The sequence below is a fragment of the Polypterus senegalus genome, chromosome 4, assembly GCF_016835505.1.
Source record: "Polypterus senegalus isolate Bchr_013 chromosome 4, ASM1683550v1, whole genome shotgun sequence".
Classification (NCBI taxonomy): domain Eukaryota; kingdom Metazoa; phylum Chordata; class Cladistia; order Polypteriformes; family Polypteridae; genus Polypterus; species Polypterus senegalus.
The window spans coordinates 54,633,603-54,649,501 of record NC_053157.1 but is presented as its reverse complement, the minus strand read 5'-3'; the positions used below and the strand labels follow the sequence as shown (position 1 = coordinate 54,649,501).

The following is a 15,899-nucleotide window of genomic DNA, read 5'->3' as shown; positions in this document are numbered from 1 at the left end:
TGATGAAGCAAACAGGACAACATCATCTGCAAAAAGCAGTGACCCAATCCTGAGTCCACCAAACTGGACCCCTCAACACCCTGGCTGCGCTAGAAATTCTGTCCATTAAAGTTATGAACAGAATCGGTGACAAAGGGCAGCCCTGGCGGAGTCCAACTCTCACTGGAAACGGGTTCGACTTACTGCCGGCAATGTGGACTAAGCTCTGACACTGGTTGTACGGGGACCGAACAGCTCTTATCAGGGGGTCCGGTACCCCATACTCCCGGAGCATCCCCACAGGATTCCCCGAGGGACACGGTCGAACGCCTTTTCCAAAAAACACATGTAGACTGGTTGGGCAAACTCCCATGCACCCTCCAGGACCCTGCTAAGGGTGTACAGCTGGTCCACTGTTCCGCGACCAGGACGAAAACCACACTGTTCCTCCTGAATCCGAGGTTCAACTATCTGATGGACCCTCCTCTCCAGAACCCCCAAATAGACTTTTCCAGGGAGGCTGGGGAGTGTCATCCCTCTGTAGTTGGAAAATATTGAAAATTAAGCTTACAAAATCTAAGCAAACCAAAATAAATTATCTTAAGCCAGAAAAATGTTCTAACCTTCTAACTTTTCCCAATTCTTACCACTCAGCAGCACAGGGTAAAAGACAGAGACCAATACACCATTTATAATCACCAATTAACTCAATACAAACACATACTGTATATGGGATGTTGGAGGAAAACCAGAATATCCACACAGAAACAGGGAGAACACATACATAAGGCAGCACTGCTAACAATTGTGCCACCCAATATGAAAAGTTCAGTGTACTAAATTACAGTTATCATAATTGTTTTATATGTCAATAAAAATAACATTAAGAGTCTACAGGAAAATAAATACATGTATTACTTATTAAATTGATTGAACAATCCTGTTTCCATCACTCTAATTTGAATGAAGAGGGTTTAAAATAATGGATAACTGTTTGTTTAGATTGATAAATCCATGTTTTTCACTTTCAAAATGTTTTCATTTTATTGTGGTTTTCACAAAATTAAAGAGGGAACAGTAACTTATTTTGCTGCCATTGTATGTACAGTAGCTGCAACATTGAAGGCTGTAGCCAGTGCTGCTACAGATCACATTTTTCATTTGGTGCATTTCCTCTGAGCATTGATAACCTCTTCCATTTTTCTTTTTGCCAAGCTGTGAGAGGGATATCCACTGTGAGGAGTTTCCGCTATGATGTCAAAAAGTATGGTTACAGATTAGCAGGTACAAGAGCTATGAGCTAATTTATCTCCATTCGCATTCCGCCTTCTCTGCTTCTCACTATCATTATGCCATCCATTGCAATTTTAAAGCTCTGGGTTTGACAGTTCAAGTCTAATAAGATAAGATCACATGAGCTCTGACCGTACGTTAGGTACAATTCATAATACTGTTTATTGATTTCCCAATAAAGTGAGTCCCATTGGGTGGTGGTGGCAGGCAGATTACATGCTGGACTCATTTATTTTTTCATGAAGTAAACTCACTGATGTGATCTTATGTGGAATTGCATGGGCTCTGCCAGTGCTAGCATAGCATGTGCTTCAGACTGTACTTTAGATAACAAGAAATCAATATTAAGTGCTTGACTGTCGTTACAGCTCCATGATTCATCTTATCAAATAACATCTTTGAAACATAACCTGTCCTTTCTGTAATTAAAATATGAGGCACTTTTGTTGCATTAAAGCTCTGAGCCAAATAATTCAAACAGAACAGTCAGTATAAAGCTTCATTTGCAGAGTTTTACTCACTGAGCATAACATATCAGTATAGATAAACATGTCCACGTCTTTTTTGCTATGTTCGTTTTTAGGAGCAAAGACGGAACTTGAAATATTACAAGAATATCCTTAACAAAACAGGTATCTGATAGGCTTCATAAAACTGGAGTCCACTTCTCATCATTTCACCTTAATACGCTGTGCTTACAGTTCAAACAGTTGAATAGAATTAGACAGAATCGAAGCTTCTGCACAGACAAGTTTCTCTGACACAGCAAACATCTACCATTAAATGAAAGACTCACATGAGCTTAACTATGGATTGACTCAATGGCCCAACCAATTACAGTTCAGAACAAGCAATCCACCTGAAGCTGAGTATGTACTTATTTGGGTGGGAGACCATCTAAGAAAAATCTTGGGTTGCTGCTGGAATAGGTTTTAGAGAGGCCAACAGGGGACGTTTATCCTGTAGTCTGTGTGTGGATCCCAATGCTCTACTACAGTGACAGGAACACTGACATAAAATCAAGGTTTTGATTCCCTGTGGTCATAAAAGATTTCTGGGCATCTTTTGTAAAGAACAGAGTGTTTCCCTGGATAAACTGCCCGTCACAGGCTAGTCATTCTGGTCACCTAATCATCCCCCATCTCTAATTGGCTAAATATCACTCTCAACCCTTCACCACCTAATAACTAATGTTTCTTGAGCATACCAACATAAAAAGGCTGCCGCCACATCACTCAGGTGGATGCTGCACATTGGTGTTGGCTGAAGAGATTCCCCTCTCTCTATGTAAAGCACTTTGAGTGTCTAGAAAAGTGCTATATAAATGTAGTATCTTCTTCTTCTTTTTTTCTTAAATATTTACACATATAGTACTGTGAAAAAAACTATTAGGCCAGGCAAGAAAATGATATTTAAAGCTTGTTATCTGTGTACTAAGTAATTGCTTGTGAGAATGCTATGCAACACTCCATAAACTCTATATACTGTAACATTAGAGTAAACACCAATCAACCATAAAAAGTAACACCTATGCTTTGTGTATTCCAAAATCATAATGGTGTCAAGTGAGATGCATTACCTATTAAAAGTATTCACCATTTTGGGAGCTTTCCCATTTTATTGTTGTACAACATTGAATCAATATGGATTTAATTTGGATTCTTGACACCAACCTACTGAAAAGACTCTTTAATGTCGAAGTGAAAACAGATCTCTGTAAAGTGATCTAAATTAATTACAAATATAAAACTCAAAATAATTGATCACGTAAGAATTCACCCCCTTCAAGTCAGTATTTAGTCGATGCACCATGAGAGCCTTGATTCTGTATGCACAGGTCTCTATCAGTTTTGCACATCTGGACACTGCACGTTGTCCCGTTCTTCTTTGCATAACTGCTCAGGTTCTGTCAGGTTGTATGGAGATCGTGAGTGAACAGTCTTTTTTCAAGTCCAGCCACACATTCTCAATTGGATCAAGGATCTAGACTCTGATTCGCAAGCACTGTGATTCAACATTAATTAACATTAAAACCAAGGGGTTGAATACTTCTTATAGGCCCAGTAGCTAGAAAACACAGGTGTCACTCCTTGAGACTCCCCTGCCATTCTTTAGATTTGTTAAATTCCACACCAGCAGGCCTGATTCAAATTAATAGGTTTGTTTAGCTGAACCGGGTGTGCTAGTGGTGCAGTTTAACAAATAACCTGATGTCTTGGATGTTATCCACACATACTTGGCTAATACAAGGGGAGATGGAAATGGCTACGGTAACACATTATTATCGATCTGGCTATAGTCAATGAGCATTAGCACACCATACGGGATTTTTAAGATGTGGTGATCAAGCCGTCTTGATGAAATGTGAAGATAAAAAATATATTGGATGTCCAATAGCTGTCTGCACCTGAAGTACAATACTTAAAGGTCACTTCTCCACAGTTATTACCAGTTATTGACTAAATAGAATCGATTTTACTGGTGTGCTGCGCATTACCTACGTTACGCAGAGGCAGGAAAAACAGAGGTACACACAAAAGTGTGAATGATTTTTTAGGGGATGTGAAAATGTAAAAGAAAATGTAATGTAAGAAAATGTAAATGATAATAAAATGTAAATGGGTTGGGAACTCCTAGAGAACCTTGTTAAATAGCAACGATGCTAAGAAATAGTGGGGAAAGGATAACAAACAAAAAAAATCAGGACTGTGCTCCCCTCAACTTTCTTGTATATTGAGACAGAGGAAAAAGTCATCAGAACCACTTCCAGTTTCACAATATTTCTCAAATATCAAATCTTTGTTTCTCATCGTAACTAATTGATAATATTGACACAAAATCGTTTATTTTTATTTATAATCAAACTTTATATTAAAATTATATTATTGCATTTAGCGAGGTCGAAAACAGTGGTGGGATTTTGTCAAGATTACATATGCATTACCTAGATTATGTTCAAAGTAAAAAGAGTTATAGTATATGGTATTATATAATATTTGTTGCAATAAATTATTATAGGTAAAACTGCATTTAGCTACATTTAATTAGATTAAAAAATAAATGTATTACCAGAAACATGACCGGAATGTAGCAGATTGCTATTCCCATTACACCTTTATATTTACCTGGCATGTTCAATGTTTACACGTTATTGTTAAACTGATGATGTATAAATTGAAAATAAAATGAATAAAAGTTATTGAAAGATTATGTGTTATATTAAAAACAGTTTTTAATATCGTGTACACATTTATATTTCCATGATACAAAAAATTTGGATGGTTGTTTAAATAAAATGCTACCTCCGGTTGAGCAATTTTTCTCAAACTTCATATCTGTTTGGTTTTTATCATTATAAATATCTATACAGAATCAGCTCTCTGTAATTATAACCATAGTTTACTTGAAAATTTGTGAAAGTATTCAGTTAAAATATCACTTCCAGTTGCCGGAAGTGGCCTAAAAGTTGATAAGATTCCTTATTTTTGATTTAAGGTAGGTGTACAAATTCTTATTGACCGAGGTCAAAGCATTTTCGAGTTATCGTGTTTAAACACAGACAGACATAATTTCGAAAATGGTATTTTCAGACTCAGGAATCAATATTTTGACGTCGAATTTTTTCACGATTCCTATACTTTCGCTATACTATGTATATAAGAATGTAAAAATAGCGTAAACTAAATGGTTCAGCATGAGGCTTCCAGTAGAGGCTTTTGTGGGCCATTGTGGCTCCATCAGATGTGGGTGTTTAACATCAAGTTCTAGCCGGCTCTGATTTTTGAGAATGGGTGAAGTGGGACTTTCGTAGTAAGGCCATTCTTATTCCGTTGACTTATCCTATGCTCTATGCTGGAAAAAGGATGAGTGGCGAGTGATTGGGTCCTCCATTTCACCTCCTTTGCAGAGCCTCCAACACACCCCTGTTATGTGCATTCATGACAGGAGCAATATTCATTATTTTCCATTCCAAAAAAATCTTATAATCACAAAATTGCAAGAATTGAAACTTGTCTGCTTCACTAATCACTAGTTGTGACATAACATGCCACTGTCAACAGGCATAACAACTGAAAATAATATGGCCATGTAAGGATAGTCGCAAAATTTTGGCAAACATACAAAGAACAAAACACAAAATGTCACCAGGAGAATAATGATAGAATTAATAAAAAGGGTTGAAATAAACTCACACAAATTCCAGAAATTAAATTCATTAGATCAGTGTTGTCATAAACATTACAATTCAGGTAAGAGTATAGGGCAGGGGTCTCTAACTCCGGTCCTGAAGTGCTTCTGTGACTGCAGGTTTTCATTCAAACCCTTTTCTTAATTAGGGACAGGTTTTTGCTGCTAATTAACTTCCCTTCATTTTAATTGACTTGTTTTTTTACGATTCAGTCCTTTCAGTCCCTGAATTGCTTCATTTTTTCCATAAACTGCACAAAAAACAGCAACAAGACATGAAGTAAGCCAACAGATGACCTGCTAACTTGGGGCCTCAAACTCTAACTAATTCTACTCCAAATAGTTTATTAATTAGAAACTGATTCTTCCTGGTAATTAAACTTGTTATTTATTTCCATGGCCTGTTGGTGATCTCATTATGACCAACAGATGTTTAAAAAAAACTATTGATCATCTTTTTTCTATAAACACTGTCAAAATGTTTTGTGGACCTGAGCAGAACAATATTATTGAGACTGTCACCTTTCTTTACTATCCGATATTGTATGATGGACACAGGTTGCTGGTCATGTTTTGGCTTGTTCTGTGTCTCAGTATTGTTTGGCTGCTAATTAAAGAAAATGAAATATTTGAGGTGTCTGAGTTTTATATAGCTTGTCAATTAACACTAAAGCAAAAAGTTAAATAGCAGTAAAACCAGTTACTAATTAAGGAAAGGGTTAGAATGAAAACCTGCAGCCACAGTAGTGCTGTAGGACTAGAATTGGAGACCTCAGGTTGAAAGAATTTAGTCAAAACTAATGGAATGATGACTGCTGAGAAAATAAATTCAATGTTAATAACCTCATACAGATTGTGAACACAATTAAGACATAAAGTGCTTGGAATGGATGCCTTAAGATGAAACACTAAAAATATTAGACTGGCCTACTCAGCACTCACAGCCTCAAAATAAATGAAGCTGCGTGGGATTACTTGGACAAGGAAAAGAAGAAAAAGTTGGCAACATCAAAACAAGAGTTTATGGCAAGTCCAGCAAGAACCGTGGAAGAATTTACCACAAAGACTACTTGTAAAAACTACACAGAGGGGAACCAAAGCAGATTGGTTCAGAATTGCATTTCAGGAGAGGTCAAACAAAATTCGGAATTTCTTTTAAAAACATAAGATATTTTTATTACTTTGTATTGTAGTCATTCTTATCTGTTGTTATTTTAAAGTTATATAATATTTTATAAATACTTACTGCCCGGGTAGGTAGCTTTAAAAATAATTTTCTTGGATGGCCTGCGACATTTGCACAGTACTGTATCTTCTACATTCAGACCAAACCTTTCAAAGGCTGGCAGAGCTGATAGTGCAATCACCCAGTCAGCTCTGACAATTCTGTCTTTTTCTTGGCAAGACCAGTCTGTCTTACATCAGAACTTCTTTAGGAATGATGGGCTTCCATTTTGTTTTGTTATGTGCAGTGGAAACTGAGAACTTTATGCATTCAAAGTGAGTTTCTCAGAGAAGGCAATTTGGACTTGTAGCCTAGAGCAGTGGTTCTCAAACTGTGGGGCGGGCCCCCCTAGGGGGGCGCGAAGTAACAAAAAGGGGGGCAGGAAGATGTGAAAAAAAGAAAACAAGAATCAAAAATATGAAAAATACATCTACTGAAACCAAAACAAATTAACTTAAACTACATTCTGATACTAGAAAAATAAATATAAAGTTAGATAAATGTCAATAAAAGTTAAGTAGGTATAATAAAATATGCATCTATGATATATCATTAATTAAAAAAGAACAAATTGGTATTAGTGGGCTCCTTTCAAAAAAACGTTAGGAGGGGCGCGATTAAAACTGTTATGAAAACTCGGGTCGCAAATACTTAAAGGTTGAGAAACGCTGGCCTAGAGATTCGGCTTCAGAGCTAAAGAGTGCAATCTGAAATGCAAAAAAAGCTGTCTCAGCATGTTGCATGGAGTACTTCAACTTAACGGTGTAAGCAATATTTTTGTACAATATGTAGCACATTTTTTTGCCTATGAGTTTATGATATCATTTACCAAGGCCTGTGTCAGTACTATAAACAATTTTTGTCATATGTTGCATACATTAACGGTTTTATTTATGTTCCAAGTGCAATAAAACCCACGTCCATTTATGGTGCTATTGACTGCATATTGAATGTAAGTAAACTTACCAAACAACTTTCATGAACTGAATGCTCTTCTCTCATTTGTAAAACTTCTAATGTTGTTACGTTTAAAGAAAAACCTCCTAGCATATCTTAAATGTCTGTTTTATTTCTCACTTACAGGAGGCAGTACACAAAGGGAAACTTTTAATATTGCAACGTTTGTGCGGCATGGTACATTGTTACCTACTACATTTTAAAACAAAACATTAGAAATTATGACTAAAATACTTAAGTCATTTGTTGTAAAGCATTGATCTTGTGCTAAATGTAAAAGGACTACTGTGGTCTTAGAAAGGCGTCTTTAAAAAGAACATAAGATAAGTTTCTGTCAGGAGTTGCAGGGTATGAGGTAGCCTTTTTTACCTCAGCAGCACATATAATAGTAGTGTGGAGTATGAACACTGGTCAACATGAGCCACAAGGCGGTAAAGGAGAAACAACCCAGTTTTGTGTCTAAAATATCCAACTCTCATTGTATTATTGTATTAGGATACAAAACATGCCAACGTAACTGTCAAACTAAACACATAAACACACAAACAATGCACTGCATTAAACAAAGTACTGTTAGTTATTGTGTGTCTCCCACTAGGGAACCAAATTCTCTGCTTCACATTTTGTAGCTTGAATATTTTATTTCATTCTCTAGCTAGGTCTGTCTTACTAATTTATAACAGTTACTCAGCTACCCAATGCAAAAATCATTAATATTTTTAAAGAAATCATTTTAGAGTTCAATAGAATACTGTTGTAAACTATTAAAATATACTGTATGAATTATAAAAAATATAAATCACTTTCATACCTTTTTGAAAAGCAGAACAGCAGATCACTTGAAAATCTCTAATGATATGCCAGAGGCCACAGAGACCAAAGCACTGGAGGATTTAGTGACTGTACTAGGCCTGGGTGTTGGCAAGCGAAATAAGCAAAGGAGGACAACTGGTGCATTCTGAACCCCATGATCAATTGTTCATGATACTTTTTAATGATATTTTTCAAATTCTCTTTTTATAAGTCAGCATACTGCAAAAGTATGTGGATTGATTTGGAATTCTGCCGATATATTTCTCAGAATTTATGTCATTATGTCATTCTGGAGCAGTTCTTACAAAAATATATCATCTCATTTTTGAGCAGTTCTTACAATGTAAAAGTTTTTTTATTTCAAAATTCTCCTGTTGTTCACAGTAGGTAGAACACTGCACGTCAGAAAGTAGTCCAAAATTCAGCTACATCACTTATAAGCTTTCGCAGTCAAAGTTATTCTGCGGTCATAAATCAAAAAATGTGTTGTGTCTTTTTGTGAACTTCGCATTCAGAGCATGAGATGCTTCACTCCTAATAACTCTTCATAAACCAATATGATATATCGAGCAGTAATCACTTCTGACAACTTCATCTTCCAGGCACTGATGAGGCAGGCAGCGGACACTATGGACAACGGTATATCGCTGAAACTAAAATCAGCAATGAAGATGGTTTTGAGATTGATGATTCAGACTATGATGTCTTCATGGAAGAGGTAATGTCTCCAGGTGTTGCCATCCTTTAAGTTTGTCACTTTTAAGAAGAATCAATTACTTTACCCACACATTCATATTTACTGGTTTTTTTTTTTTGTACAGTGACTTACCAATTATAACAGTAAAGTGATTGGTGCAGAATAGCACTTTGGGAAAAATTAAAATGTTAGACCAGTTTTGATGAGAACAGGCCATTCAACCCAAAAAGCTCCATACATCATCCATTAGATCAGACTGTATCTGACAGAGTATGCAGGACAACTCGTGGTCCAGGTTTTGGTCTTTTCACAGCTGGACTAGTGCAACTCTCTGCTGACAGGGGTACCAGAATGTGTCACCAAGCAGATGGTACAAAATGCAGCAGCACGTCTGGTGTTCCACCAGCCAAGCCGGGCACATGCCACTCCTGTTTTCAGATCACTTCATTGGCTCCCTGTAGCAGCACATATTAACTTAAAATCTCAATGTAGACTCTTCATGTGTAGCTTTTAGCTGGTGGAACGAGCTACCCACCTCCATTCACACTGCTGACTGTGTTTAAGAAGTATTTGAAAACTCTCATGTTTGGTGAATTTCTGCCAAACTGATATAGCTTTGTTAGGTTTTGTCACCTAAAAATTGTTCCGCGCTTGTATTTTGTTCTGAGCTCTTCACTGGTGATGATCACTTTTGTAACCTGCCCTATAACTCTTGTTCCTAAACAGTCCCTGGACAGTTATGTTGACGTCTTTTGTAAGACACTTTGGATAAGCACATCTGCTAAGCAAATAAACGTAAATATAAATTAGTAACAGGAATAAACATGGACCTGTTTGCGTCCTCTGTGTCAGCTGCATTACTGAACACAGATGCAATAATAGTATTGTTTAATAATTTTTATAACAGCTGTAGAAAAACAGATCTGTATTTGAAAAAATTGTTTTGAAAACTTTTAATTTTTAAGAGTGTATATGTACCTTTTTTATTGTTTTGTTTTTTTTGTTAATGCACTCCCAGCTGAAATCATTTCCCTCTGTGAGAGCTGAAAACAAGCGCTTTCAGTCTAGGAAAAGTCCATCCATTAATTCAGAACGAACACGACTGGTCCTCACCACCAGCTCTTCTATGCCTGTGACTACACCAAGCACCACCAGCTCTGGCACTGGTTTTGTCCTCACCACAGTACGGCCCACAACTGCTAAGATCCTTTTTTCTCCCATCTTGTACGACCTGCCATGTGATGAAACAATCTGCCCTGCTGATAGCTTCTGTGTCAATGACTACGAACGCGGTGGATCTCGATGCCACTGCAACCTGGGAAAAGGTGGAAGCTCTTGCTCCTCAGGTAAGCAGGATGTGTTTGGATTGTATTATGGAGTTGCCTCTGCATTCTAAGGAACGTGAACTGCATTAAGCTACATGGATTAATTCTGAAATGGTCTGCGTTTCATTATATTATTGTTCAAAAAAAGAAAACATCTGAAAATCATGACTGGTATGCCTAAGCAAAACAATTTTACAATATGCAGTATAAACCTTGAGGTTTAAAAGGCACTGTTATTTGAAACTGTTGTGTGCCTTTCAGACAACTGCACATGTTTGTAGATTTGAGTAGTTTTTAGTCATACATTTTTTTGAAATATTAACTTTTATGTCTGCCCACTTATTATTGAAAACGTGTGTATAGAAACCAAATTGCAAATGTCTGTGAAAGATCAAGCCTTAATATCAATTTTATTTTAAATAAACGCAAGGCAAAGCATCTGTATTGTGCATGGCAAGGCAATTTACTTCATTTGACTGCTGATAACAAACTGCACATAAATAAAAACATTATTTATTCTTTTTTTTTTAAAGTACAAGTTCAATTGCAGTTCCTCACTTTTTCTAACTTAATTTTCATGCCCCCCTTCCCTATGTAAGTGCGCACAGAGCCAAACACTAAGTGCCAAATTGCTTCTTCATCTCTCTTTGCTCTGTGGTCAATCATTTCTTCTGTGGATCAAAGTTTCCTAAAAACATGGCACTCCAATAATTTTAGCTCTGTCTTCTGGACCGTGACATCTGCAGTAAATGTTTATGGCCTGTGCATTCATCAATAAAACGAGCAGATCAATAGTATGTTTCACAGCAGGGGGTGAGGGTTTCATTTGTTCAGCCTTTCATTTAATGCAGCCTCAGTGCTACCACGGAGTGGTGACCTTCCCTCCAGCAGCATGTTGCTCTTATTGAATTATCTATTAATCCACCCTCAGACAAATCTGTCATTCATGACTTTTTTTCCATTGCATTATTCATATACGATTCCCTTTACCAGAAGTCATATCCTGGGAGGCTGCAACTATTTCCTTACTGCTGCTTTTCTGCCTCGCTTGACGCTGTTTAAGGAAAGGACCTCACTTTCTTAGTAATTCTACCCAGCTAAACAAACAAGAAGGCAAAACAATCATTATCTCGAAATTACCAAACAAATTTGCCTTGGGACTTGGTAGCTTATGAAAAACACAAAATTGTTTGTTGTCATTATACTTCAGCTCATGAGATTACCGGATGCAGAATTTAAAATGCATTGACTGTATTACACGATTTATTTTCTCACCTTGTTTATTCCCTTACAGAATCACTGAGGTGCATTACAAAATGATGGCAATTATTTCAATTTCACACATACATCTATGGAAACTGCATTTTCCTAAAATGTTCATTTGGTCTTAAATACTTTCTTGTATTTGAACTTTGTATAGTGATTCCTACTTCATTTTCTTTATTTTATGGAGGTATGCAATCCTTTGGTTAAATTACATTGCTTGATTTTCATTAGAGGCATTTGTATCTGCTTGATTCATATGCATTATGAGTAATAATGTGGATTCAGAAAGTATTCAGACCCTTTCACTTTATGCACACTTTATTATGCTGTAGATTTAATTTTAAATGGTGAAATGTGCCATTTTTGCCCATCAGTCTACATGCAATAACTCAAATTGAAAACTTGTGTTCAGAAAGGTGTGCAAAGTTTTTTAAATCATAAACTAAAACCTTTCATTCGTATATGTTTTCAGACTCTTAATTCAGTACTTTGTAGAAACCCCTTTGGCAGCTTTGAGTTTTCTTAATTAAGTCCCAAAAACCTTTTTACAACTGGATTTGGCCACTTTATCCCATTCTTCCTGGCAGATCTTCTCAAGCTCTTTTAGATCAGATGGGAAGTTTCTGTAAACTGCCATCTTCTGGTCTCTCCACACATGTTCTGGGGAGGTTTAGACTTTAGCTGGACCACTCGAGGACAGTCAGAGACTTGTCCTGAAGCCACTCCAGCATTGTCATGGTTGTATGCTTGGATCACTGTTGTGCTCAAAGGTAAGCTGTCATCCCTGTCTGTGGCCACATGCACACGCATATTTTCTTCAACATCTCTCTGAATTTGGCCGATTTCATCCTTCCCTCAGATCTGTCAAGTCTGCCCGTGACTGTTGCTGCTGTCATTGCTATGCTTCACAGTGTGGATAATATTAGGTAGGTGATGAGCAGACAGAGTACTTTGAGTTCTGCCCAAATAGGTCAATCTGTGTCTCATCAGACCAGAGAATCTTTTTCCTTGTGTTCTCAGAGTATTTTAAATGTTGGTTGGCAAACTCCAAGTGGAAGTTAGCTACTGTACCATAAACACCTGCTTGATGGAGTGCTGCTGAAGTGGTCATCCTTCTAGTGGGTTCACACATCACAGCAGAAGACCTCTGCATCCACCTCTGTTAGAGTGACAGTTGTGTTCTTGGTCACCTCCCTCATTAAGGCCCTTCTTGCATGGTTGATGTGACAGCTAAGTCTGGGAAGAGTCCTAGTAATTCCAGACTTAATCCATTTCACAATTATTTAGGCCACTGTGTTCCAGGGGACACTGAAATCTTTAGAAGTGGTTTTATAACTTTGCCCTGATGTATATCATATGACAGTTTGACCACAGAGATCTAAAGAGAGTTCCTTACACTTCATTGCTAAATTTTTGTTCAGATAAGAAGTTTGAAATGTAGGAACTTATATAGACGTGTGTGCCTTTATTTTCAATTTACTATTGCCTCAGGTAGACTGCAATAAAGTTTTAGAAACAATTTTGTAATCCACAACACAATAAAAGTTTGCAGAAAGCAAAGAAGTCTGAATACTTGTAGAATCCTCTTTATGCATTTAACTGTGGGCAGCACAGTGGTGCTTTGGATTCCAGCTCTGATTTTTGCCCACATTCTCCCATTGAGTTTCCTTTCACAGTCCCAAAGATGAGCTAATTACGTTAATTGTCAAGTCCCAAATGGCCTTATGTGAGTGTGCGCATGAGTGAGTCCTCATATGTCCGGTGCTGTTCCCCTAGTAATATGTTGTGACAGATTCCAGCCCCATTTGGATTAAGGGGTTTGTTATGTATTTAAAGAATGTCCAAGTTAACCTCACAGTATTTTTCTCACCTTGACAAGTGTACAAGGTTAAAAGGAATCAAGTCTTTTATTTATCTGTAAATCTAAATAAAATGTATGCTGCTTAAAACCATGCTTTATATGTAAACATCGCCCCACACTTACAAAGTCACGTTGTTCAACAAAGAAAACCCATCCAATGTTGAGTATGCTAGTGTTGACATTTTCAATATTTTTGCTATCTTTCCATAGTTTTATAAAACAAAGTAAAGTTTATAACTGCGATCAATTTGGAATTGGGAATCCTTCTGTACAAGAACAGTTTTTTTTTCTGAACAGGCATCTGATTTGGCTTTCGACACTCAAATCCAAGTTTTTTTCTATATTCTTTACATTGTACATATATGTACACTACCGGTCAAAAGTTTTTCTAGTTTTTCTTCACATTTAATCAGTTGAAATGCAATGAATGACCTAAAATGATGAAAAGATAAGCAGTAAACTGCCAGAGGTTCAAATTTAAAGTTTAGGTTAGCAAAAACTGAAACAGTGGACATTTCAGATTATTACAAATGGGCCTTCTTCAAGGAACAAGTAATAGGTTACAACCTACAGATGTTCTGCTGCAATTACAGTAAATTACACCTTGCAGGGTTGCACAGGTGTCCCAACTTCTGTTGATTACTTAAAGCCCCTCTGTCCGTCCTAAAGTAGATTTGGAACAGACTGTGTTACTACACCCGCTACACCATAGAAAGTTGTAAATTCCAATGATAATGGCATTATCACTGAGATTGTGAAGGGTGCACCGGCTGGAAATAATCAATCAGCCACTTCTGCTTCGTGTTTGAGATCCTTAAGGGTCCTATATTTTGTACAGGAACAAAGCAGAGGCGAGTTGGTGTCTAACCTTGAGGCTTTGATCGATGATGGAATTGGCAGCCTCAATGTCTATAGCCTACTGATTTTAGCCAAAAGCATCTGTCGTCATTCCAGCGAGAAGGTTTATTGACCACCTTTATTTTCTCACTAAACCACAGCACAGACTTTGTACACTCGGGCTTAGAGCTAAAAAAGACTTGCACTACACTTTGGGGGCATTAATGCAAGATAAAATTAATACATGGGGGGTACTTTACTGTACAATGGTAGAGTGGACAATTGAAGTACCTAGTAGAATGCGAGCTACTCCCCAAACGTCTGTGCATTGTGCCTCTCATTTTTTCTCTACTGTGCATGGTTGCAAATCCTGTGAATATGTGTGGTTGCCAATGCAAAAGTAAAAATGAGGGTGCAAATAAAATCATTTGATTGCTTTAAATTGCAAAAGTTAAACTCATTATATTGAGGATTGACTGTATTACTGACAATTAAAAGCACATATACAGGATCAGATAAAAAATCCTTTTATCTATATGCAAATGTTATCTTTATCCTTTTATATGTAGGTTCATATAGTGATAAATAAGGGAGAGTGAGATTTGAATTAAATATGCAACATCTTGAGGTACTATGAGCAGATTACTTTACTGACCAATGCTGTTTTCATCATAAGGAAATCAAACGCATGGTACAAATGAGTAAGCAAGTTTGAAGAACGTTCTAAATACCTGGATATATTAACAAAGATATACAGTACAGTGAAATAAAAAGTCTATTGCAGTACTATTGCAATTTTAAAATTAAAATTAATAAGTAATTTGTTTTATCTTTTGTTTAAAGTATATGATTGTTTTATTATTGTTGTTGTGCAGGACTTTGTTAGCATTCATTTTTAAAAAGTGTGATATATGTAAAAACATATTTTTATTACTATTTTAATAGCTCATCTCTCAAATTAAGCATTAACCCCTAAATATATTCATATTTCCAGAATTACCCTAATAGCAAGCTGGTATGTACATGTATGAAACTTGGATCTGTTCTTCTTCCATTCAAGCGTCAGTATAAAGTGGTCCATTAATTGTACTTACTTAGTTTCAGCTCAAAGCTGCCTGAGAGACATCATTGTCTTGGTATACAATGGAAATGTTATATGCATTTTTCTGGTTTAAATAGTTAAATAAAAGCTTTTGTTTGTAGTTCACAAAAAGTTAGACAATGATTTCTTTTTACCAAATAATATATCATTCTTTTTTATTGGAGCTGGCCTGCACAATGAACACAGTTACTCTGATCATCTTCCCCATGTTATTTTTTTTGACCCTCTTGACACATTGGGTCAAGTCAGTGGGCTCAGTCCTGCTGAACTGATTTCTGATTGGGGGTCTCATAAGGATCTTATTAACCTACTGCATGTACTGTAAGGGAACTTGCTATTTGCTGTTTTCTTATGGC

General features: G+C 36.7%; 1 protein-coding gene across 4 annotated transcripts in view; it reads left to right on the top strand.

Annotated features, from left to right (window-relative positions):
* Positions 1–15,899, top strand: part of LOC120527349 (pikachurin) — a 272,936-nt gene that overhangs the window by 171,996 nt on the left and 85,041 nt on the right. For 2 of the 4 annotated variants that reach the window (XM_039750648.1, XM_039750649.1), the window contains exons 8-10: positions 1,195–1,263; positions 9,058–9,173; positions 10,171–10,498. In XM_039750648.1, coding sequence (XP_039606582.1) covers positions 1,195–1,263; positions 9,058–9,173; positions 10,171–10,498 — 513 coding nt within the window. The remainder of the gene's footprint in view (positions 1–1,194; positions 1,264–9,057; positions 9,174–10,170; positions 10,499–15,899) is intronic. The other 2 variants (XM_039750650.1, XM_039750651.1) reach the window with 1 other exon arrangement.